At 37.3% G+C, this 26721-nt stretch overlaps 1 protein-coding gene and 1 pseudogene across 1 annotated transcript; one reads left to right on the top strand and one right to left on the bottom strand.

The window, feature by feature from the left end:
- The first annotated feature begins 756 nt into the window (after positions 1 to 756).
- Positions 757 to 2587, top strand: LOC132274953 (disease resistance protein RPM1-like; annotated as a pseudogene).
- A 13367-nt stretch (positions 2588 to 15954) lies between these two features.
- On the bottom strand, positions 15955 to 22117 carry LOC132274942 (protein FAR1-RELATED SEQUENCE 5-like). Its single transcript, XM_059776318.1, has 2 exons — positions 21758 to 22117; positions 15955 to 16158 (listed from the first exon to the last, which is right to left on the bottom strand). The coding sequence occupies exons 1-2, from the start codon at positions 22115 to 22117 to the stop codon at positions 15955 to 15957; spliced, it is 564 nt and encodes a 187-aa protein (XP_059632301.1).
- Positions 22118 to 26721: the final 4604 nt, after the last annotated feature.

Genomic DNA, 26721 nt, shown 5'->3' with positions numbered 1-26721 from the left:
ATCGACCTTGAAGAGTCTTATCATAACCCTTCATTACTTTGGCCAAGTCTTCTAATTGGCAAGCCAAAGTCATATTGAGGTTTATGGGTCGCTGATCGATAGCCTATAGTCAGGCCGGATCGATGTTCAAGGCTCATCGATCAACAGTTTTTGGAGGGGTCAGATAGAGTCGACAATTTGCGGTTGGGTCGGATCGAGGTTCAAGGCTCATCGATTGAAAGTTTGCAGCCGGGTCGGATCGAGGTTCAAGGCCCGTCGATTGATAGTTTAAAACTCAGTCGGATTGAGGTTTGAGGCCCATCGACCGAAAGTTGGGCCAGGGTCGGATCAAGGTCCAAGGCCCGTAGATTAACAGTCTGAGTCTGAGCCCATCGATCGACAGTTAGGCCAAGGTTTGAGGTCCACTGGTCAATTATTGCTTCCTTTTACTGAGGTGGATTTTGCCAAGTGTTGGCTGTTTTTGTCTTCTTGCTCGAAGATGGTATCATGGTGGGGTCACCTTAGCTTGATCCTTGGTGACGTGGCTGAACCATATCCACAGGGTGAAAGACGTGAGGAAAGTTTCTTATAAGATCGAAGATGTTATCGATGAATACATACTTCACTTGGCAAAGCCATTTCATCAGTGCGGTTTCATCACTTTCATTTTTAAAGTCGCTCGCCCAGTTATTAAACTGAAACGAAGACATGAGATAGCTTTCGAGATTCTAGAGATCAAAATAACCATCTAGGAGATCAAGCAAAGAGCTGACAAATATGGATTCAGTTCCTTGGAGTAAGGATCTAGCAGTAGCACAAAAGATAGCACCTAGAATTGACCCTCGAGTGGCTTCCCTTTTCATTGCTGAAGATAAAGTTATCGGCATTGAATCTCTCATAGATGAATTGATTAGTAAGCTATTGGCTGAACAACCGAATCATGGAGTAATTTCTCTCATTGGGATGGGTGGATCCGGAAAGACCACTCTTGCCAAGAAAGTCTATGATAGCTTAAGAGTGACTAGACACTTCGATTACCATGCTTGGATCCCTGTGTCCCAGTTATACAAGATGGAGGAGATCCTCAAAATAATGATCAAGAAGTTCTATAGATCAAGAAAGGAGCTTGTTACTGAAGGAATTAATACAATGGAAGAAGTTTTGCTCATTAAAAATTTGAAGGAATATTTAAAACTGAAAAGGTATGTGGTTGTTTTTGATGATGTATAGAAAATAGACTTTTGGAGTTTCGTAAAACATGCTTTATCGAAAAACAACAAATGCAGTTAAGTAATCATCACCACTTAAAATTATGATGTTGCCTCTTCTTGCAAAGAATCTCTATTTGATTGCGTCCACCAACTCAATCCTCTCTCTGAAGATGAGGCTTGGGAACTCTTTTGCAAGAAGACATACCAATCAGACATTGAGGGTCAGTGTCCACCAGAATTGAAGGAATTTTCTCTTAAAGTTGTTGACAAGTGTGAAGGATTGCCATTTGTAATTGTGGCAATAGGTGGATTGTTATCAACAAAAAATAAGATTGTATCCAAATGGGAAAAGACGTACAATAGCCTCGGTTTTGAGTTACAAAGGAATCCACATCTTACAAGTATTATAAAAGTCATATTGCTCAGTTATCAGAATTTTCCATATTACCTCAAATCTTGTTTTTTATACTTGAGCAAAATACCGGAAGACTTCTCTATTCGTCGCGGAAGATTTGTACAGTTGTGGATAGCTGAGGGGTTTGTAAAACCAAAAAAAGGAAAAACTTTGGAAAAGGTTGTAGAAGAATATTTGACCGAGCTAATTCACAGAAGTTTGGTTCAAGTGACTAAGCTGAAAAAATTGACAAATCCAAAATTCATACTTGTCGGGTGCCTGACTTGATCCGTGAGCTCATCGTTTCAAAATTTGAGAAATTGAGTTTTTTTCAAGTTGTGGAAGATGACTCAAGTTTTGATGGACAACCTCGGCAACTTTCATTCCATAACCATGTTTATAATGTTTTAGAAACCGTCGATAAGCTCCGAAATCGTTCTTGTTTTATTTTTAAAGTGGAGGACGAGTTGCCAAAGCAAATTTTAGGTACATTGTTTGCAAAATTCAAGCTATTAAAGGTGTTAGATCTTGAAGGTGCTCCTCTCAATAATCTTCCTGAATAGGTTGGAAAGTTATTCCACTTGAGGTACTTAAGTCTGAGGAATACAAAGTGAAGATCCTTCCAAAGTCCATACGCAAGCTATACAACTTGCAAACTTTAGATCTGAAATACTCTCTCGTGTATGCGCTACCCAATGAAATTAGTAAGTTACATAAGCTGCGACACCTTTTCGCTTACGGTGGTAACTACAATGTTGATAGTTTTATTGATGTTATAAGAGAAGTGAAAGTGCAAGAAGGAATTGGGCATTTAAAGGAACTGCTGAAACTATATTATGTGGAGGCAAGTCATGAAGGGTTTGACCAAATAATTAGAGAGCTGGAAAATTTGAAGGAGTTGAGAAAGTTGGGTATCAGAAAGTTAAGAAAAGAAAATGGGAGGGCTCTCATCGACTCCATTAAGAAAATGAAAACCTTACCTTTATTGATGTCAGGGCAGTAAGCGAAGGTGATGTAACGGCCCAAAGTAAAAATAAATATAAATAAAAATAAACATTTTGACATGACCTCTACAAAAAAAGTCCTACTACGACTTGCTGAAATACATATAAAATACAATGGTCTCACTCAACCTCAAAACTAATATATCATGTCCCAACGCACAATGCAATAATATACAGCATCCCCAAAATCAACACATACATACAAAATTTCCCGTTCCTCCATCTCCTCCAAATAAAGAATTACTTTAATTATATTAAGTTACAGTCCATGAAATATATTTCTTACACAAATTCTACCATTACAACACTATACAAGTTACACCTTTTTTTTAAATAAAAAATAAAAAAAAGGTACATGATCTTGTTTCCATACAAAAGACAACAAAATAAGAATTCTAGTCCAGTTTTAATTTTGCGGTGGGTTATCGCCCGCCCCTTCTTTTTCCAAACCTGAAAAATGTTAAATAATGGGGTGAGCTAAATGCTCAGGTGCCTAAGACACACCTCTTAAGACACTGTGAATCCACATAATGAATAGAAATACAGGAATTGGGATCATACCATGCCGGGGACAAAATAACCATAATATCAATATCAACAACCCAAGTCGATCAAGAATGAACATGCCGTGAAATGGGATGCAATGTCATGCAATGTCACTCCCCATTTCCATAACCATTTCCCAAATTTATTTATTTATTATTATTTTTTTTATTTTTTTTTCTTTTGAAGGCCAATTTCCCCTTTTTATTTCTTTCAAAGCCAAATTTCCCTTTTTATTTCTTTCAAAGCCAATTTTCCATTTCCTTCCCAATGAGCACATGAATATTTTATACATTTAAATACCATGCCAACAAGAAATTTCATTCTATGCAAAGCAAATATATTCACAATATACATGCTTTGTAGAAAATCACCAACATTTTATATCATGTTTCTAAGTCACAAAATTCAACTCATGTAACATAATTGGCATGAAATATAAATATTTTAGCATGCTTTCTCACACAATATGAACTAATACACATAATCATATGCTCCACAATAACAATTTAGTCACTTTAAAGGAATCAACACAATTAAAGCATACTAGGCAACAATTTACACAATCTCACAAAAATCTAAAAAGTTGTGAATTAAACACTCCTACCTCAAGAAGGATGAAAACCCCCAAAATGGGTCCAAAAATTCAAAATCCCCGGAGAGCACCAAATGATGAATTGTTTACACCCACGTGTAGATCTCGTTGTGCTCTCTAATTTGCCGCAAACGGCCTCATCAAATTCCAAATGGATAGAGAGATATCAAGGCTTAAAGGTGGATGAAGAAAAAAGAAAAAGAGAAGCGGTGGGTGAGAGAGAAAACCACGCAGGAAGGGAGAGAGAGAATGGTCTGCTTAGTGACCATTTGGTCACTTAAAAATAAATATGTCAATGGTAGGTCCCACGAGCTAAAAAAATCTTTTTTGTCTCTTTTGTATATAAATACATATATACATGCCACACCACTCATTTAAGCACCTACCCACATAAGAATACACCAAATAATAATATACGAGGTGTCATGATGATGGAAAAAAAAATAGCCCTACATGCGAAAAATTTCGATGCGGGTCCCACCAGGACCTCATGGCCGAAAATTCAAAAAATGCCAAAATGGAAAACGGTTCATTTCTATGAGTCCTGAACTCAAAAAAAATACTCTAATCAACTCTTAGACACAATTGGCACACCCCATGGTGTCCGGCACGTAAAATGAGAAAAGACAAAAATACCCTCAGAAAATCAAAAAATTCTAGAAAATAGAAAATGATGAAAACAGAAATATTACAGGTGAGATCCTGGATTTACAATGCATAACATCTCTACCTCAGTGTCTGCAACGTCTCGGCTCATGGGGGCGTTTAGGGAATTTGTTGAATTGGATCCCTAAACATCAAAATCTATTCGAATTAGGTCTATTCTATGATCTGATAACAGCCCTACAAGCCTTGCCTAATCTATTATTGCTACATCTCTGTAAGGGATATGATGGTGAGAAATTGTATTTTGGGGCACAAGTGTGATACCCCTCGATCTGAGACACGGGTTGATCAGGCCCAAGCTCAAACCCGAGAGAAATATCAAACAATTAATATTTAATGAACACAAAATACAAGGTGAAATAATAAGAAATAAATAAAATGGCTGAAAAGAATTCTAATTGAAAATCCTCAAAATTAAAAAAAGTTCAAATCCATTATTCCAAAACCTCCAATTATTTAACAACTCGGAAATCCATCTAGTGGACCCCTAGTAAAAATCCCAACTGTAAATTAAAATAACTGTAATCAAAATCCAAAGCTAATAAGATAGTAGTCTTACGTAGTCGGTGGAATAGAAGTCTGTATCTGCTCTGCACGACCTAGCTCTAACCCTGGAACTGACGAGCACCTGTAAAATAAGAGAGTGGGTCAAGCCCACATGCAAATCCTATTCTACTACGATCCAAATAGGAATCCGATATACAGATACATCCTAAATAGACTCAACAATATCTAGAGTAGTCAAAATATGTATATAATACACACTATAGGACGCTCACTAGTCCAATAGGTATGTCTCAGCCAGAGTAGAGATACCATGCAAATCGCACATTATGTGGTCATGTGTACCTAGACCTACCAGGGAACAACAACTACTATCCGGCTATCCTAGGCGATATACGCACACTAACCAAGGTCCTGAGACTCAAGCTCATACCATGGTACCATATCATATATATATAAAGTCCGTGTCCTCTTAATACAAAATATCACCCATCTCGTATAGTGGTTTGACATATGTATAACAATCCATCCTAGAAACCAAATTATGTGATTCAGTTATTTACTAACCTGACACCAATAGGAGTTGGACTTACCTTTTATGGTTAATCCACACCTTAATCCATTTTAGGTAGGACTTATTATTTGAACTAATCCATCCCTAGTATGCCACCGTCCCATACCGATGCATACAGTCCTCCAATCCACATAATTGATAAAAATAACAGTAATTAATTCATCAACAGTTCCTTGAAATATGCATCAATATAGTTTAATACAAATATAATGACAATAGGTATTCGCTACAGAACCTAAAAATCATGCTCCAACTATTTAATCTGTTAAAATAAATCCTCCAAAACAGCCTATAAATTGATACAATTAAAACAATTTAAGTAACAATTAAATCCCAACTAAGTATAGTTAATTATAGTTAATTCACCATACTTATAACACTATAAAAATATATGATTAAATATAATTAGATCATATATAAAAACCTTGCCAAGTTCCAGTAAGTAACACTAACAAAACAGTGCAAACTACCAGTTTTTCTCTTAGGCTTTTCTTGCTCTAATCTTCCGTTCAATTATGAATTTATGTCTCCTCATAATTTTACAGGTCTACAATAGTTCCATACAACATTAATACAGTTTAAACAGAAAAAAAAAAAAAAAAGTACGCTGAAACAGTCAAAACGCAGCCTAAAACCATTAAAACGCAAGTTTGGAGCAAAAGCAAGCTCTCACAAGTTGAGAGCCTACTCCTACACACTGGGAGCTGGCTCCCTAACATTGGGAGCCTGCTCTTAGAACCTAAGAGCTGGCTCCATCCATGTGGGAGCCGGCTCTTGCCTTAAGGGAGCTGGCTCCCTCTTTTCCTGGAGCCTGCTCTCTCTCCCGAAGAGTCATCTGTCCGTTCAGCTTCGTTTTCCTCGCCTCCGGTGATTACCAAGGCCTCTATAATGTTTTTAATACTTGTTCTAGGGTCCAATCTTAGTCCTAGATTAATCCTAAACCATTGGTATACAACCACGACATGAATTGAACCCAACGTTTGAAAACAACGGCAACAGGTTTTCAGTTAAAATTTCTTAAGCAACACAACACAGATAATTCAATGCAATTAAATACTGTTTAAGCATGTATAATTGATGTGTTATAACATTTATTTAATCTATTTTAACATTTATTAAATCCCTAGAGTCTACCTGGGCATGCACAAAACATAGATTAAAGGGAAAGAGTGAAACAGAGACTTGCCTTGAGTTTCAGTTTTGAAACTCCAATCCAGCATCTCTAAATAATCCTTCAACGTCCTAAACTACAGTTCTACACCTCTGGTGCTTTGGTTCAACCCAGAAGCAACCACGTTCCTTTCTCCTTGAACTGCTTTGTTAATCACCCAAATTCACTCTTTGTTTCTCTCTGTATCTCTCTGTTTTTTTTCACTACGAGAACAGGGTTCGTTGGTAACCCTATACCAATGTATAATATAGTATATATAGGTTTCACCAATCCTAACCCTAATCCTACACCAACCTTAAGTCGGCTACAATGTGAGACATAAAATAAAAACCCTAATTTACAATACGTAAAACAAATAGCAGTTAATGCAAACCAAGTTAACAATTACGCTAATTAACTAATTAAAATAATTGACCAAGTAGTTAACCAAATATAGTATATAATGAAATAGTTAAATCAAATAGTTAAATAATTAATCCAATTCAATAATTAAACAATTACTCAAGTATTAAATAATTAAAACAATTAATCCAATTAAATAAGCAAATAATCACAAAATAAAATAAAACAATAAATAAAATGCCGAGACTATCCTTTTAAAATTAGGCGTATTAGATTCTTCCCCCCTAACAAAAGGAATTCCGTCCTCGGAATTCGCTCTTACCTTCTTCCAATATTTCAAGAAACTGCGAGCGAATGACATCCTCCCGTTCCTAGGTGGACTCAGCCTCATTGTGATGACTCCACTGAACGTACCAAAGGAATAACTTTATTACGAAGGATTTAATCCCGACGGTTGACAATACGACATGGTGACTCCAAATAAGTCGCATCCGGCTGCAACTCAATCTCCCCAACATCGATATGTTGATATCGATTCTTATTTCGCAGAAATTTCTGCAACATGGAAACATAGAACACATTGTGGACGCGATCCAAATTATCCAGAAGTGCCAACCGATAAGTGACAGCTCCCACTCAATCTGTAATCATGAATGGACCGACAAATCACGGAGACAACTTCCCTTTCTTCTTAAAGCGCATTACTCCTTTCATAGGAGATACCTTGAGTAGAACCTGATCCCCAACCTGAAACTCCAAAGCATGTGTGCGACGATCCGCATAACTCTTCTGCCTACTCTGAGCAGTGCGCATGCGATCCCTAATAAGAACAATCTTCTCAGAAGTATCTTTAATGAACTCAGAACCCAAGAATTTGCTCTCACTAACCTCTATCCAACAAACAGGCGATTGACACGGTCGGCCGTATAACGCCTCAAATGGTGCCATCCCAATAGTCTTCTGGAAACTATTGTTATAAGCAAACTCCACAAGCGGTAAGTAATCCCCCCAGTGGCCCTTGAAATCAAGCACACACGACCGAAACATATCCTCCATAATCTGATTAACCCTCTCAATCTATCTATCAGTTTAAGGCTGATAAGCAGTGCTAAGATGCAATTCTGTACCCAAAGCCTGCTGAAAACTCTTCCAGAACCCTGACACAAAGCTCGAATCCCTGTCCGATATAATAGATAATGGAATGCCATGTAACTTCATAATCTTGGTAATGTAAAGTCTCGCCAACTACTCTGAGGTAAAGTCAGTGCGAATATGCAAGAAATGAGCTGATTTTGTCAACCTGTCCACAATGACCCAAATGAAATTGTGATCCTTGAAGGAATTTGGCAACCCTTCCACAAAATCTATAGAAATGCTCTCCCATTTCCACTCCGGTATTGGCAGTGGCTGTAGAGCTCCTGGCGGCCTCTGATGATCAATCTTAACTATCTGACAAGTACTACACTGCGAAACAAAAAGAACAATGTCCCTCTTCATACTTGCCCACCAAAATTGTCGCTTCATATCATGATATATCTTATCTCCTCTCGGATGAACGGAGAACTCAGAGTGGTGAGTCTCAGTCATCACATCCTTCCTTAACCCATCAGCAGAAGGTGCCACTAACCGTCCCTTGTACCTCAAACCTCCATCAGCCCCAACATAGTAAAATGGGACCTCACCAGTAGCTATCTCTACAACTTTGTCAACGCATTGCTGATCCGTGAGTTATGCCTTCAACACCTTATGAATTACCAACATGTCGGCGACTGAGTGCATCTGCCACTACATTCGCTTTCCCTGGATGGTACTGTATAGAAAAATGATAGTCTTTTACAAACTCCAACCACCTACGCTATCTCATATTCAGCTCCCGCTGAGTGAACAAATACTGCAGACTCTTGTGATCACTGAATAATCTGAAGGACTCACCCAACAGATAATGCCTCCAAATACGAAAGGCAAAGACCACAGCTACCAACTCCAAATCATATGTTGGATAATTAAGCTCGTGAGGCTTAAGCTTCTGAGATCCATATTAAATCGGTCACTCCTCCTGCATCAAAACATATCTAAGACCCTGTAAAGAAGCATCCGTGTAAACCAGATACTCTATCCCGCTCTGTGGGGTAGACAAAACCAGTGCAAAAGTCCACTTAGTCTTTAGCTCATCAAAAGCTTTCTGACAATGTTCATCCCACACAAACCATACACCCTTCTTAGTTAGATGAGTGAGTGGTCCCGCTATCTTTAAGAACCCCTAGATGAACCTCCTATAATATACTGCCAATCCGAGGAAACTCCGAATCTCGATAGGTGAAGTAGGCTATCCCCACTCAACTACCGCTGAAACCTTGGCCGGATCCACCGCTATTCCCCTTTCTGACACCACGTGACCCGAAAATTTCACCTCCCGCTGCCAAAATTCACATTTCTCGAACTTGGCATACAATTGGTGCTCACGAATCATTTGCAAGACTATCTGAAGATGTCTAGCATGATCGTCCTCTGACCGCGAGTAAATTAAAATGTCGTCTATAAAGACAATGACAAATTGATCCAACTAAGCCCTGAAGACTCTGTTCATTAAATCCATAAAAACCGCTGGTGCGTTAGTCAACCTAAACGGTATCACTCGAAACTCATAAGATCCGTATCTTGTGAGAAACGCTGTCTTCGGAACATCCTGCTCCCGAACCCGAAGTTGATGATATCCAGACCGTAGTTTAATCTTAGAGAAATAGGTAGCTCCCCTCAACTAATCAAAAAGATCATTAATCCTAGGCAAAGGGTACTTGTTACGAATGGTAACCTTGTTCAACTCCCTGTAATTTATACACAGCCGAAGTGAACCATCCTTCTTCTTCACAAATAGAACTGGTGCTCCCCAGGGTGATGTACTCCTATGAATAAAACCCTGGCTGAGTAATTGTTGAATCTGATCCCTCAGCTCTTACATCTCCACTGGTGCCATCCTATACGATGCCCTAGCAATAGGCGTAGTGCCTAGAGCTAAGTCTATCACAAAGTCGATCTCACGACTAGGCGGCAACCTTGGAATCTCCTGAAATATATTCGGGAAATCCTGTATGATTGGTATGTTATCCAATAATACAATAGTCCCCTCCTCCGTTTCCTTCTCCATATAAAACAAATAGGTGCTAGTGACCCCGCTAGAACGCGGCATAGCGACGACGTACATGTCCTGACCAGGTATGGTGAAAACAACTGACCTATCATAATAATCAACTTGGGCATGGTAATGCGATAACCAATCCATCCCAAGTATCACATCATAAGTGTGCATGTCCAGGACCAAAAGATTGGCTAAAAATCTGAGTCTACCAATATCTAGTATCACAAGTCCATCACTCTCATGAAGAATGGCTGTATTGCCTAACGGTGTAGAAATACCATGAGGTCTACTGCATACCCGAGTCATCATCCCAGATAAAACAACAAAAGATCTAGCTACAAATGAGTGTGTAACACCTGTGTCAAATAATACGCGTCCATGTAAACCATGAATAGGAAACTTACCCTCAACAGCCTGAGGTACCTGCATATCCTGGGGCATGGGGTTGTACACCCTGCCATAGTATAGCTGTTGTGGTGCCTGTCCCTAAGGCTGCGGCAGTGCTGGTAAAGCTAGATATGTCTGTCCCTGAATCTGCGAAACCTGTGGAGCTGGTAAAGGCACTGGCGCCCTTTACCCCTGCTACACATGTTGTCCCTGTCCCTATCCCTATCTTGCTCTAGGACACTATCTGGAGGTATGACCATACTCTCCACAAGTGTAACAACTACCCTGAAAAATACCAAACGGCCTCCTCTGTCGGTTAGCCTGTGGCTGACCATATCCTGCCTATGGTCCCCCATTCTACTATCGCTGAATAGGTGCCATATCCCTAGGAGCATCTGAACCACCCTTGTGCTTCTTCCAAGGCTGCAGTCCCTGGAATTTACCCTTGTCATTCTGTCGATGTCCGTTCCCATTCCCTTTCTCAGCTGACTGATTAGCAGAGTCCCTGTCACTCCGTTTCTCACCCTTGGCTTGTCTGAAATCCATGGTCAACTGATACTGCTGTAGAGTGGCATCTACCACCTGAGCATATGTAGTATAGGCTGAACTGCCTGTAATAGCTCTCTTAATAGACCATATCAGTCCCTTAATGAAAGTGTTGCACTTTTTCTCCTCTATATCCACCTTATCTGGAGCAAAAAGAGATAAACGCGTGAAATGCTACTCATACTCCACCACTGTCATGTTTCCCTGCTGCAGATTAAGAAACTTAGTCTTTGTAGCTACCCCGACTGCATAAGGGAAGTACTTCTCATCAAAGCGTGCACTAAACTGATCGTAATTCAATGACATTCTCTCTTTTGTGGTGGTAACTAACTCCCACCACTATAGTGCATCCCCAACTAGCTTGAAGGTAGCAGGCATCTGCTTCTTAACCTCCGTGCACTGAACCAAGCGAAGATGTCGCTCGATATCCTGTTTCCACTGGTGAATTGCTTTTGCATCAGTAGAGCCTATGAACTCAGGTGGGCTCCCCTTTGTGAAAGAACTCCTAGCCTTCTCCCAAGTATTAGTCTGAACAACCAGTGCTGGTAACGGTGCCCGCTGTACCTGAGGCTGATTCCAAAGTGCAGCTGTTACCCCTGCTTCTATAGCCCGAGCAATAAGGTCATTAAGGTGAGGAGGATACTCTGGATCTCCTCTTTGATCCCGAGTCTACTGAACTTCTTTATTCTCCTCATGGAACTGACCATCATCCTCCTGAAGCTGCCTACGGGCTGCTTCCCTTCGTCACTGGTTGTTCCGTCTGGTTCTTGCGTTAACCATTCTATCAACACAGAAAGACAGACATCAGTACGATTAAACCGAACTGTAAAGGAATACAACGAATCTTAAACTTAAGCTCTATACAATAGAGTACACTATGCGAAAGTCTTATACGATAGAATCCTAGAGACACTTAAACCTGGAGTGCTCTGATACCAACTGTGATACCCCTCGAATCCGAGACATGGGTTGATCAGGCCCAGGCCCAAACCCGAGAGAAATATCAAACAATTAATATTTAATGAACACAGAATATAAGTTAAAATAATAAGAAATAAATAAAATGGCTGAAAATAATTCTAATTGAAAATCCTTAAAATAAAAATTGTTCAAATCCATTATTCCAAAACCTCCAATTATTTAACAACTCGGGAATTCATCTAGTGAACCCCTAATAAAAATCCCAACTGTAAATTAAAGTAACTATAATCAAAATCCAAAGCTAATAAGATAGTAGTCCTACATAGTCGGTGGAATGGAAGTCTTTATCTGCTCTGCATGACCAAGCTCTAACCCTAAAACTGACGAGAACCTGTAAAATAAAAGAGTGGGTCAGGCCCACATGCAAATCCTATTCTACTACGATCCAAATAGGAACCCGATACGCAGATACATCCTAGATAGACTCAACAATATCTAGAGTAGTCCATATATGTATATAATACACACTATAGGACGCTCACTAGTCCAATAGGTCTGTCTCAGCCTGAGTAGAGATACCATGCAAATCGCACAGTATGTGGTCATATGTACCTAGACCTACCAGGGAACAGCAACTACTGTCCAACTATCCATCCTAGGCGATATACGCACCCTAACCAAAGTCCTGAGACTCAAGCTCATACCATGGTACCATATCATATATATATAAAGTCCGTGTCCTCCTAATACAAAATATCACACATCTCGTATAGTGGTTTGACATATGTATAACAATCCATCCCAGAAACCAAATTATGTCATTCAGTTATTTACTGACCTGACACCAATAAGAGTTGGACTTAACCTTTATGGTTAATCTACACCTTAATCCATTTTAGGTAGGACTTAGTATTTGAACTAATCCATCCCTAGAATGCCACCGTCCCATACCGGTGCATACAGTCCTCCAATCCACATAATTGATAAAAATAACATTAATTAATTCATCAACAGTTCTCCGAAATATGCATCAGTATAGTTTAATACATATATAATGACATTAGGTATTCAATAAAGAACCTAAAAATCATGCTCCAACTATTTAATCTTTTAAAATAAATCATAGCGTTTAAATTCTCCAAAACAGCCTATAAATTGATACAATTACAACAATTTAAGTAACAATTAAATCCCAACTAAGTATAGTTAATTATAGTTAATTCACCATACTTATAAAACTGTAAAAATATATGATTAAATATAATTAGATCATATATAAAAACCTTGCCAAGTTCCAGTAAGTAACACTAACAAAACAGTGCAAACTACCAGTTTTTCTCTTAGGCTTTTCTTGCTCTAATCTTCCGTTCAATTATGAATTTATGTCTCCTCATAATTTTATAGGTCCACAATAGTTCCATACAACATTTAATATAGTTTAAACAGAAAATAAATAGATAAATAAATAAAAATAAAAAAAAATTATACACTGAAACAGTCAAAACGTAGCCTAAAACCATTAAAACGCAAGTTTAGAGCATGAGCAGGCTCTCGCAAGTTGAGAGCCTGCTCCTACACACTGGGAGCCGGCTCTCTAACATTGGGAGCCTGCTCCCTAACATTGGGAGCCTGCACTCATTAGCTAGGAGCCGGCTCCATCCATGTGGGAGCCGACTCTTGCCTTGAGGGAGCTGGCTCCCTCTTTTCCTAGAGCCTGCTCTCTCTCCCGAAGAGTCGTCTGTCCGTTCAGCTTCGTCTTCCTCGCCTCCGGTGATTCCCAAGGCCTCTATAATGTTTTTAATACTTGTTCTAGGGTCCAATCTTAGTCCCAGATTAATCCTAAACCATTGGTATACAACCACGACATGAATTGAACCCAACGTTTGAAAACAACGACAACAGGTTTTCAGTTAAAATTTCTTAAGCAACACAATACAGATAATTCAATGAAATTAAATATTGCTTAAGCATGCATAATTGATGTGTTAGAACATTCGTTTAATCCGTTTTAACATTTATTAAATCGCTAAAGTCTACCTAGGCATGCACAGAACATAGATTAAAAGGAAAGAGTAGAACAGAGACTTGCCTTGAGTTTCAGTTTTGAAACTCTAATCCACCGTCTCTGAATAATCCGTCAATGTCCTAAACTGTAGTTTTACACCTCCGGTGCGTTGGTTCAACCCAGAAGCAACCATGTTCCTTTCTCCTTGAACTGTTTTGGTAATCACCCAAATTCACTCTTTGTTTCTCTCTGTATCTCTCTGTGTTTTTTTTTTTTTCACTACGAGAATAGGGTTCGTTGGTAACCCTATACCAACGTATAATATAGTATATATAGGCTTCACCAATCCTAACCCTAATCCTACACCAACCTTAAGTCGGCTACAATGTGAGACATAAAATAAAACCCTAATTTACAATACGTAAAACAAATAGTAGTTAATGCAAACCAAGTTAACAATTACGCTAATTAAATAATTAAAATAATTAACCAAGTAGTTAATCAAATATAGTATATAACGAAACAGTTAAATCAAATAGTTAAATAATTAATCCAATTCAATAATTAATCAATTACTCAATTATTAAACAATTAAAACAATTAATCCAATTAAATATGCAAATAATCACAAAATAAAATAAAACAATAAATAAAATGCCGAGACTATCCTTTTAAAATTAGGGGTATTACAACAAGGGTTTCAGAAACTTAAGGTGTTATATCTCTATGATTTGTAGGAGTTGAAATCATTGATAATAGAGGAAGAAGCGTTGCCACTTCTTGAAGAGTTGTACATTGGGCCTAGCCCGCAATTGAAGGTGGTGTCGTCCGGCATTCAATACCTCAAAAAACTCAAACAACTCGAGTTCGATGTTATGCCAACAGAATTCATAGAAAGAATGAGAAGAGAGGAAGGCCAAGACTATCACATCATTAAGCATATACCATCTATCAAGTATTGGATCAAGGATAAGGGATTCAATTATTCACCGTACAAACTAGAGTGATAGATCCGAACCAAAGGTGTGAGTCATAAGCTGTTTTTCTTTCTTCTTACTTCTTTTTATATTTCTAATTTCTTAAAATAATAAAATAGAGTTAATATTATTCATGATATATTGGATAAAAGTTATTTAATTCCAGACATTGCTTGTTTTTATTGTTATTGTAATATTATTGTAATTTTTATTGTTGCTATTTTCCAAACATTGCTTGTTTATATTGTTATTGTAATATTGTTGTAATTTTTATTGTTGCTAGTTTCCAAACATTGCTTGTTTTTATTGTTATTGTAACATTGTTGTAATTTTTATTGTTGTTGTTGCTCTTCATTATTATTATTGTTGTAATTTTTATTGTTGCTGTTGCTCTTCATTATTATTGTTGTTGTTCATGACATTACTTCTTAGTATTGTTCTTATAAGACAAATCATTTCTCTGAGTGCTTCAGACCCTCTACTTGGATTCCATATTCTTTTTTCTCATCTTAGTTTTTGGGAGCCAATATATAGTTCCTAAAAGTGAACATAAGGTGAGTACCAGTAAAAAGTAACATAGTATACAAAATCTTCATATTCAATAGGAATCTTCATTTTCATATTATTTTTTTATATCACCTTAATAATCCGGATAGAAAAAGTACACAAAATGTAAGCAGAAAGTAGCCTGAATCATTAACATCTCCAAGGGAAGTTCTCAATCAAATAACATTATGTTCAACAAATGAACTTCAAGACATAAACTTATCTCTACAGTTCCTAACCTTGTAATATGAGCACATACAGTTTACCAATTACTTTGTATGCTTGCCTGTAAAATAAGAAAATCGATTTCATTGATATGTGTCAAACCTTGCATGCAGAACAAGCTCCCCAAAATGAACTTTACAAGTGAAATCAATTATGTGAACTAGGAAGACACAAGAAATATGGCTGATTCAATTACACGGAAAGAGATTGTCCAAAAGGACACTCAAACTAGTCAAAGTCTGAATTTTCTTGCTCTTCGTATTCAATTTCTTTCACATTGTTAACCACTGATTCTATTTTCAAGGATAGCCGCCGAGTGTATTCCTCAACACATTCCAAAATCTTTTGTAACTGTGCTTGATAAGCGGCAGACCTATTTCTCTCTCGATGAAGATCTGTGGACAGTTCCCGAATCTTGAGATCCTTCTCGTCCTGCATGAATACAAGAATCATAATAACCCCATCAGTTTTTTAAGTAGGAAACTTACTTTTGTATGTAACCCTTTTAATTTATCTCGAGACTATTGTAGCCATCTAAATCTCAAGAGGTCCATGATTATTGTTGACATACCTTTTTTCTTTATACAAAAAAGGCAACTCCCTAGCGTCCATACCTTTTTTCTTTATACATCTTTTTTGCTCTTCAAATATTTTCAGTAGCTAGTGCTTGGCAAAATGTCTAACATAATCCAAGATAGACACAAAATGACACATCTAATACTTCCATTAAAGGGAAAGTTTCTAGTAAGTCCCACTTTTAGCTTTAATGGCCAACAAGTTCTACAAATTTTTTAGACAGACAAAAAAGTCCTATTTTGAAAAATATTTCCAAATAAGTTCAAATTCTGTATTTTATAATTTTATTTCCATTATTACCCTTTCTCTTCAGCGTTCTTCAACTGCCTTGTTGAATTAGAGAGAGGGACCTGCCTTTCATGACTCTTATACTCTCTCTCCTAATTAAATTGGATTCTCTTGGTTAGTGTCCATTTCTCTCTCTCTAATAAGCCCTTTCGTCTTCTCTCTCCTCTTCTCCTGAACTAACACAAAAGGTGCCAAAATAAAGAGCTAAAGGAAAAGTTCAAACCAAAAATTAAGTAGTAATTTTGATCATTGCATTTGTGTGGAAATTGTGCTAAGAAGAAGAAACAATGGGAATCGTTTCTCAAGATGCGATCAACCAGTGCAAATCATTGATGGACCATGGTCAGCTCTCTTCCGTCTTCTCTCTCCTCTTTCCAAGTGGATTTCGCCTAGGTGGGTCGAAGTTGTATGAGATGTCACCGAAGCATGCGTGGACGTCTGTCGAAGTTCACTTGAACTGGGTCAAAGCTCGTTGTAGCTATTTTGGCCACCTATAATGCTCGTTGGAATGGACCGAAGCTTGCCGGAGTGGGGTTTTTATTTCACCGGATACAATGGCTGGAATGAAGCTCACCGGTTTGGTCTGTTGGAGCTCACCGTAGTTCGGAACAACTGAACTGACTCAAACTCTCCACAAGTTTGCACCGATCAAGTACACTGGATTTGAAGCTTTAAACTACACCGGAAACAATGGAAGCTACTGGGTCTGTGATGATCCCCGGACTGAGTATGGTTCGTCGACACTTGGACCTCGTCGGTGCTTTGCCGCCGCCTGGGAACTCACATGTGTGTAATGAGTTTAGCTACAGTTGTGGGTATGATACATTATGGAGAGTGCAAAATAACATTTGGAAAGGGTAATAATGGAAAAAAAAATTGCAATATACAAAATTTGAACTTAATTGGAAATATTTTTCAAAATAGGACTTCTTAGTCTTTTTGAAAAATTTGTAGAACTTGTTGGTCATTAGAGCTAAAAAGTAGGACTTACTAGGAATTTTCCCTTATAATGAATTCTAGTACACCACAAATGGTAACAATACTAGCACAAAATTATTGTACATGACATTAACAGAATGACACTATTTCACACAATAATAACAAAATTAGAAAACAAAAATGAAACAATTTCAGTTTCTTACCATCATTGGTAGTGATTACTTGATTTTTAGTAAGCATTGATTTCTTGTGGATGGATTGTACCAACGACTGTCATGGAAGAAATCTAGTTTATTTCCCACTTCCATGATTATGCAGAGTTTATTTAATTTCTAATTGAAGTATATACAACTGTAAGCAGACTAGAGAATTCATACGATTCATATATTTCATCGGCTAGGAGAAGACCTCACAGAGCCAATAAGTACACTATAAACTAGCCTAACAGATGACCAAGAAGCACCTTTTGGAGGAACACCTTTGGCATATTTTTGTTATAAATAACAAGTGATAACATCATCTACTAATCAATTCCATCTATTATATAACAAGTAGAAGAAAACTAAAGCTGCTAACTGAGCATCTAGAGAAAAAATATGCTAACCAGTCCTTTAAATGTAATACAATTGGTTTGGATGCTCTCCAAAACCTTCCTTAAAAAATCTAACTAGTTATCACATCTTGCCACCGCCATCTATTCAACTTTATTCAGAAAAACCATTTCCCAACTAACTGAGGGCAACTACATGATTTTTTTTCGTAATTATGCTCTATCTAGTATCAGTTTTGTTATTATTGTGTGAAATAGTGTCATTCTATTAATGCTACATACAAGAACTTGAGGTCCACAGAGCTCTACCAACAAATGTCATGGAAGAAATTTAGTGTTACTTTCCACTTCCATGATTGTGCAGAGTCGATTTAATTCCTAATTAAAGTATATACAACTATAAGCAAATAGGAGAATTCATACGATTTATATTTTTCATCAGCTAGGAGAAGACCTCACATCAGGGAGAAGAAAACCTCACATCGCCAATATGTACACTATAAACTAGCCTAACATATGACCAAGAAGCACCTTCTGGAGGAGCACCTTTGGCATAGTTTTGTTATAAATAAGAAGTGATAACATAATCTACTAATCAATTCCATCTATTATATAACACGTAGAAGAAAACTAAAGCTGCCAACTTGAGCTTCCAGAGAAAAAGTATTCTAACCAGTCCTTCAAATGTAATACAATTGGTGTGGATGCTCTCCAAAACCTTCCTTCAAAAATTTGACTAGTATCACATCTTGCCACCACCATCAATTCAACTTTATTCAGAAAAACCATTTCCCAACTAATTGAGGGCAGTTACATTATTTTTTTCGTGATTATGCTCTATCTAGTATCATGAACTCACCCAAACAGAATGCTATCACATATTTCCTCATTATATTAATCCATGAGTTTTGGTCTTCCCCTTCTTCTTTTTTTCCTAGTTAGGACTCACACACACTACTTTGGTACAAACCGCTGACCTCCCTTTGAAAAGTACGAGCATTGTAACGTTAGGCCACAGGCCTGTTGGTTTTTGGTCTTCCCCTTCCTCTAATATTACCTCAATATGAACCACATCATCATTTTTCCACGCTGGACCACATTGGCATCACAAACATAAAGGTACGTGCATAATTAAGATCATAATAATCTAGTATGCAGGTAAAGATGCCCCTAGGACTGGTTTTCAAGAAACAGTGACCCTCTAATTTATGGAATTAAGAGCACCAAAATCTGCCTGATAAGAAATTTGGATAGAGATTGGTTTTGTAACATTTGAACATTTATGCAGCACGAAATACATATCACACAACAAGACAGAATAACATTCAGGCATCGTATGAGAAACCCGTACAAACAAAGAAACTTTCCCATAGTGGTAGGATTTTTTAAAAATCTTTACAAGGTTAACAATCAAAATAAGCATTCGACCTTGTTATTAAATCAGCCCTTCGGGGTCATCATCATACAAGACTTGTGACTATGGTATCTGCACTAATTTAAACGAAAATAATTGTTCTCGATTATATAGATGAAAGGTTTGCAAAAATAAGAACTAAAAAACCTACAAAAACTCCAATATTGGAACAAAATTGACTGAAGAACAATCTATACAAAGTTATACTCCGTTTGGTTGGAAGGATGGAAAAATAGATGGAAGGAAGAGGGGGATGGATGGATAAAGCATCCCTAGGGAAGGGAAGGTGTCTCCCTCATTTTTTGTTTGGTTGGATGGAATGGATAGCAAAAAGGATGGACGGGGTGGGGTGACACTTATTCTTTTTCTTTTTTCCTGTTTGGTTGTAAGGAAGGAAAAGAGAGTTTCTATATTTTTTTACCAATATACCCTTGTTATATAAAATTAGATATCCATTCCAATTTTTTGGGAAGGTTAAAAATGGAAAGTACGTATATTTGTTGGTTAGTATCCCTTCTTTCTCTCTCCTCTTCCCCCAATTTTGGGCAGATCGGAAATACAAAGCAAGGAGGGATTCTTCATCCCTACTTGCTTCCTCCCTCTCTCCCCTTCCCTCCAACCAAATACGAAAAAGTTCTTTTATCCTCCCTTTCATCCATCCCTACTCAATCCCTTTCTCCAACCAAAAATACCATTAGAGTGAACTTTCCAATTTCTCATTTACATTGGTTTCCACTTGACACATTGCAAATAAGTACATAGGAGAAGAGATCAACTACCATGGTTATGGTTGTTCTTCTTCTTCTTTTTCTTTTCTTCCAAACTTATTCGTATTATTACATAGACTATTGGTAGATAATTGCTACCAAATTAAACACTTTTTTATTTTTTTGATAAGTTAAAAATTTAAACAATTTTTAATAAAATATCATATGTGGTAATTCTTATTAAAAAGTTTTTTTTTATTTTCAGATAATCCGCATCAGACAACCTAAATTTGTAATTGATGTTCTTTAACCTGACGATGGCTATAGTTGGATGCAAATAATACATATAACCATTCTAGTTATCTAAATTCAAGGAGGCAGTCTTGGAATGGGAAGGGGAATCAATTACACCAAACTCTATGCGCACACATTTTTATTTTTCAGTGAATTATTTATGCCCCACACATTTCATCAGTTTGATACTACAGATTAACAGAATGGTAAAGGTCCATGGTGCACACATATCAACACTAGGCACTTAAGAAGTCCACTCGAGGACAACAAAATTCTTCTGTTGATGAAAACCTTTGGCAGGTGTAGTGAGCCTATCTACACAAATGAGTTCTAATAATTTACTCTATAAAGATACAGCTAGAAATAAGTTGGGATTTCATCACGTTGGATTTAATTTGGTGAACCCAAAAGAAACTACATCCAAAACCAACCAGCCCACTTGATCATATCTTAAATTCTTAATTACATTAAATGCATACATAGAAATAGGGAATGATATTGGTTTGGCACATTAAGCCAACCAAGCTTTTATCCTTTTTTTTATTTTTTTTTATAAGTTCAAAAATTTTATCCTGAGAACGTTGCAAGTCATGGTTCAATATTCTAGCTTAAAATAAAAAATAAAAAAAGTCAATTTCAGTGTTTAATCCGTAGCCACCACTAACTAAAGAATTTCTGAAATACCTGCCAGATGTATTTTGATTTCATCAAATGATTCGAGCTATGTTAGACATGTCCGGTGTACATCATCATTGGAAAAGGCTGTTTCTTTAATAAATCTATTCGCTAACAAAAAGAGCCAAAGACATTGTGTTGTCATGGCATCTAAATCAAAGGATGAGAATAGCAATTCAATCTTCTATTTAAGGCCATAGCCTCTGTCAATCCACATGCTATCATATATTTCTTTACTAACTCTACCCATGTTAATTTTGATCTTCCTCTTCCCCTGGTATTACCCAATTTACCCTCAATGTGGACTATCGTCACCTTTCGTAACCGGCGCACTTAAATGTCTTCCTTGCACGTGTCAAACCATCTTAACCTATTTTCTGTCACTTTATCTCCAACTAGTGCTACCCGAACCATCACCTGAATGTGAATTTTGATTGAATAATATAGTAACAAATTTATGGATTTGACAATGGTTAGTGATTATGGAGCAGGAAACAAAATGCAACCAGAAAACTGAACAAAAATTTCAACTTAAATCCAGAATAGTGTATGCAAGCATTACATGGAAAACAATTGCCTCAAACATACCTCACAAAATGCAATCCTATGCGATTGTCGGGGTGGTATTTTGCCAGGATTAAGCTCGTGCTGATGCTCTTTTATAAACCCATATATAACCCACTTTCCTCCATCTTCTGCAGTTATCCTCAACATTGCATTGCATCCCTCTATGGTGTTGGGCCTTGATGGAAGAATTCTGTTTTCTCTGTTGGCGTATTTATCTGGACGAAAACCTTCTTTTGAACAAACAAATTCCCGACCAATTATTGAATTATCTTTAAGTGAACGTCGTGTACGGTTATTCCGTATGGTAAAGCCCACACGTCTTCCATAGATCTCATAAAATTCCCTAGCATCCTCCTGCTGATTCGAACTCCATGCCGGCATATAATTCTAAAGTCTCCAAATTTATAGGTAACTTTCCAATTGTTGGCTGAATAATATCATCATTTTCGATAAGATTATCTGATAGCTCATCTTCTGTTATTTCATGACCATCAAATGTTTCAGCCAACCAATGCCTATAGATTCTGTTTGAATTAAATCCTTGGCTAGAGGCACCTGAAATTCATAGAAAGAATATAGAAAGAATACGAGAATTAAAATTATATTCATTCGATCATATGATTCACTGATGGTGTTACATCCAATTTATAGAATATGACCTAACTAAAATAGGTAACTAATTACCTACCAATTAGCCCTAAATCAGGGAGAAAATAATTCAATCCTACAACTGTACTATAAGAAATAAAATTTCAACACTCCCCCTCAAGTTGGTGCATAGATGTCATACATGTCCAACTTGTCTAAATTTTTTGAAAATACTTGATTTGAGACTGCTTTGGTGAGAATGTCGGCTAGTTGATCCTTAGATCGAATCTTAGGCAACTCCATAATTTTCCCATCCAAATTCTCCTTAATGAAGAATCTGTCTATTTCGACATGCCTCTTACGATCATGTTGAACTAGATTATGGGCAATATCACATGCTGCTTTATTATCACAATATAGTCGAATAGGTTGCCCAGGTAGATAACCCAAATCCCGTAAGAGAAGTCTTAACCACAATGTTTCACAAAGTGCAAGCGTCATACCTCTGAATTCAGCTTCTGCACTCGAACGAGCAATAACATTTTGTTTCTTGCTTCTCCATGTAACAAGATTACCTCCTACAAAAGTAAAGTAACCAGAAGTAGATCCCCTATTATCTATGGCTCCAGCCCAGTCAGCATCAGTATATGCATCTATGTTTTGATATCTAACATTTTTAGTGAACAAAATTCCTTTTCCAATAGCAGATTTCAAATACCTCAAAATGTGTATAACTGCATTCATATGTTGCTCTCCAGGATCATGCATAAATTGGCTAACAATGCTCAATGCATATACCAGATCCGGTCTCATGTGTGTTAAGTACATCAATCTCCCTACAAGTCTTTGGTATCTTCCTTTATTAGCAGGTACTTGGTTGGACTCAACACATAACTTCAATCCTTCTTCCACTAGTGTCTTAGCTGGTTGACATGCTGTCATACCAGTCTCTTGTAATAGATCTAAGGCATATTTTCTTTAAGATAGAAATATTCCTTTATTAGATCGAGATACTTCAATCCTAAGAAAATATCTCAAAGGACCTAGATCTTTCATTTCGAATTATCTAGACAAGTACTTTTTGAGAGCCTTCATTTCTTCAGGATCATTCCCTGTAACCACCATGTCATCTACATATACAATGAGTGCAGTGATCTTACCCTATTGTTTCTTCAGAAATAACGTGTGGCCTGAATTGCTCTGACGGTAACCAAAGGCTATCATAGACTTTGTGAATCTTCCAAACCATGCTCTTGGAGATTGTTTCAACCTATATAATGATTTCTTTAACCTGCAGACCTTCCAACTATACTTTTCGGGTATCATGCATCCTAGTGGGAGATCCATGTAAACGTCTTCAGATAATTCACCATGCAGAAAAGCATTCTTCACATCGAATTGTTGCAATGGCCAATCCAAGTTCGCAGCTAAAGACAACAAGACTCGAACTGTGTTAATTTTGGCTATAGGTGCGAACGTCTCTGTGTAATCGATTCCATAGGTTTGGGTGTAACCTTTTGCCACCAATCTTGCTTTAAAGTGTTTAACTGTGCCATCAGCTTTATACTTCACAGTGTAAATCCATCGACATCTAACTGGTTTCTTTCCTGGTGGAGAATCAATAAGTTCCCAAGTTTCATTTTTCTGCAAGGACTTCATCTCCTCGTTCATAGCTGTTTTCCACCTAGGGTCAGCTAAGGCTTCCTGAACACTGTTAGGAATAGATATAGTATATAATTGATTTACAAATGACAAATTTGATTCTGACAAACGATGGTTCGACACATAATTGCTCATGGGATACTTAACTTTACTAGAAAGTTCAGGTTCATATGTGGGTTTAGGAACACCTCTAGTGTGACGCGGTGGTAATTGTTTTCCGAGTGGCTCAGGCACTAAATCAAGAACATCCTCAACATGCGATTGGTTTGATATATCAGTTACGAAGGACTCAAACTCAGACAACGATAGGGTTGGCGCCATACTTTCTATTTCTGGGCGTTCATCACCACTTTGATCCAAACTTATACTATTCGAATCCAATTCGCCTGATTCCCAATTGGTTTATCCAATTTGTGAGTCATCAACACTAGAATCGCCATCCTCAAAAGTGTGATAATCATAATCTAGAGTTTGAATTTCGTTTTGGTACTCCCCCTGAAGTTCAGATGCAGAGGAAAAATACATAGAGTCTTCATGAAAGACAACATCCATTGTGACAAACATTCGTCGAGTTGGAGGGTAATAATAGCAATACCCCTTTTGATAAGTAGCATATCCGAGAAAAACAAATCGTAATGCTCGAGGAATTAGCTTGTTGCGTTGATGTTTATGGAGGTGTACAAATGCTACACAACCAAAGACATGAGGAGGTAGATTTGGGACAGTTGGGGCAACAACAGCGTTAATGAGAGCCTGCAATGGTGTCCAGAAGGTAATAGAGCTAGAAAGTACTCGATTGATTATATATGTTGCAGAGGTAAGTGTTTCTCCCCAATATGATAATGGCATATGCACTTCTATCAATGAAGCATGAACAACCTCCAACAAGTGTCAATTTTTTCGCTCTGCAACCCCGTTCTGCTTGGGTGTATTGGAACAAGTGGTTTAATAAATAGTTCCATGTGCTTCCAAATACTGCTGAAGGTTAAAATTCTGATATTCTCCACCATTGTCACTACGGAGAACCTGAACATGTGCATTGTATTGAGTTTCACCATTTTATGAAACTTCTGAAACAATAACTTCACTTCACCTTTGGACTTCATCAAACACAGCCAGGTCATCTTGGTACAGTCATCAATAAAAGTAACAAACCAACGGGATCCACCTAAAGTAGTAACTTTGGACGGACCCCAAACATCAGAATGTATAATCATAAAAGGAAGTGGACTTTTATGCAAACATAAGGGATACGAAACACAGTAACACTTTGCTAGTTCAGCAACATCACAGCAGAAACTAGAAACATCAAATTTTGGAAACAAACTAGGAAATGATTTTTTTAGATAACCAAAGGAAGCATGCTCTAGACGTCGATGCCACAGCCAGATTTCAGATTTCTTTTTCTCCCCCTCAGAACCATCCATTGTCAATGCTTGTCGTAACTTGTCAGAGCTTTCGGACATCAAGTCCAAGTAATACAGTTTCCCTCACCTAATACTACAACTAATCATCTACTTTGTTTGGATGTCCTTAAACACACAAAAATTAGGCCAAAAAATGACGATACAAGATAAAGCTATGGTTATTTTGGAAACTGACAAAAGATTAGAATCTAAAAAAGGAACAACTAAAACAGAATTTTAAATGCAGATTATCAGTGAGTGCCAAAGATCTTTCCCCAATAACTAGGGTCGAAGTCCTATTGGCAGTAGAAATAAATTTGTGTGAGGATGAATTAAGAGGTAAGACCTGTCTAGAATCAAATGTCATATGATCTGTGGCACTAGAATCAATTATCCATGCACTATTAGCAACATGTGTAGAAATATTGAAAACCTTACCACCATTATATGTTGTCTGAACAACTGCTGTAGTGGAGGACTTTGTTGAATTCTTCTTCCAACGGCAATGATCCCACCAGTCTGGATATCCCACAAGTTTGAAACAGCGACTTTTAGTATGACCAGTCTGGTTGCAATGAGTGCTTTTGTAGGTAAACTTATCTGCGCCAGATGATTCAATATTTTTCCCACTCTTTTTTTTTTTTTTTTTTTTTTTAAAGAACTGGTTTATGACAGAACCAGTTTTCGACTGAGATTACAAAATTGGTTTAGTTTTGAACTAATACAGAACTAGAATAGTATTATAATTGTGGCCAAACAGAGGGTTATAATATATCATATATATATCTATATATATTTATATATATATATATATATATAAATATAATATTATATATTATATATCAGAAGAATATATATTAATCGCCAGTAAGGAACGATATGGTTCAATGATCGTCGTTCCCGGTGACGGGATTGCAGATTTCGACGGCGACAGCAAATTGGTGTTCGGCAAGTTGGTTTGGATTTTTTTTTTTTTTTTTGCTATGGATTTTTGACAAGGATGGTCTTGATGGAAGTGTCAAAGAGTTAAAGAAGACGACAGCCGTGGACAGCGGCCGACCGTGGCTAAAGAACCCACCGGCGATAATGGATCCGGCAGGGACAAACTGTCACTTGCTGCAAATACAAGTGAACCTCTGTAGTTTGACCAGTCCAAAGATGGGGACTGATGATGATGGCTTAGGAATGTATGGTTCAATAAAAATAAAATAAAAATAATATATGGTTCAATAAAATAAAATAAAAATAATGTATGGTCCAATAAAAAATAAAAAGATTCAAAGGTATGATTCAAACATGGCTCTGATACCATCTTGAAATTGAGAGAAA

This window comes from Cornus florida, unplaced genomic scaffold (assembly GCF_030987335.1).
Source record: "Cornus florida cultivar Cherokee Brave unplaced genomic scaffold, ASM3098733v1 CherokeeBrave_3.0.0_Hap2_Chr01, whole genome shotgun sequence".
NCBI classification, from domain to species: domain Eukaryota; kingdom Viridiplantae; phylum Streptophyta; class Magnoliopsida; order Cornales; family Cornaceae; genus Cornus; species Cornus florida.
Note: the sequence above shows the minus strand (reverse complement) of the source record. Positions and strands in the feature narration are given on the sequence as shown.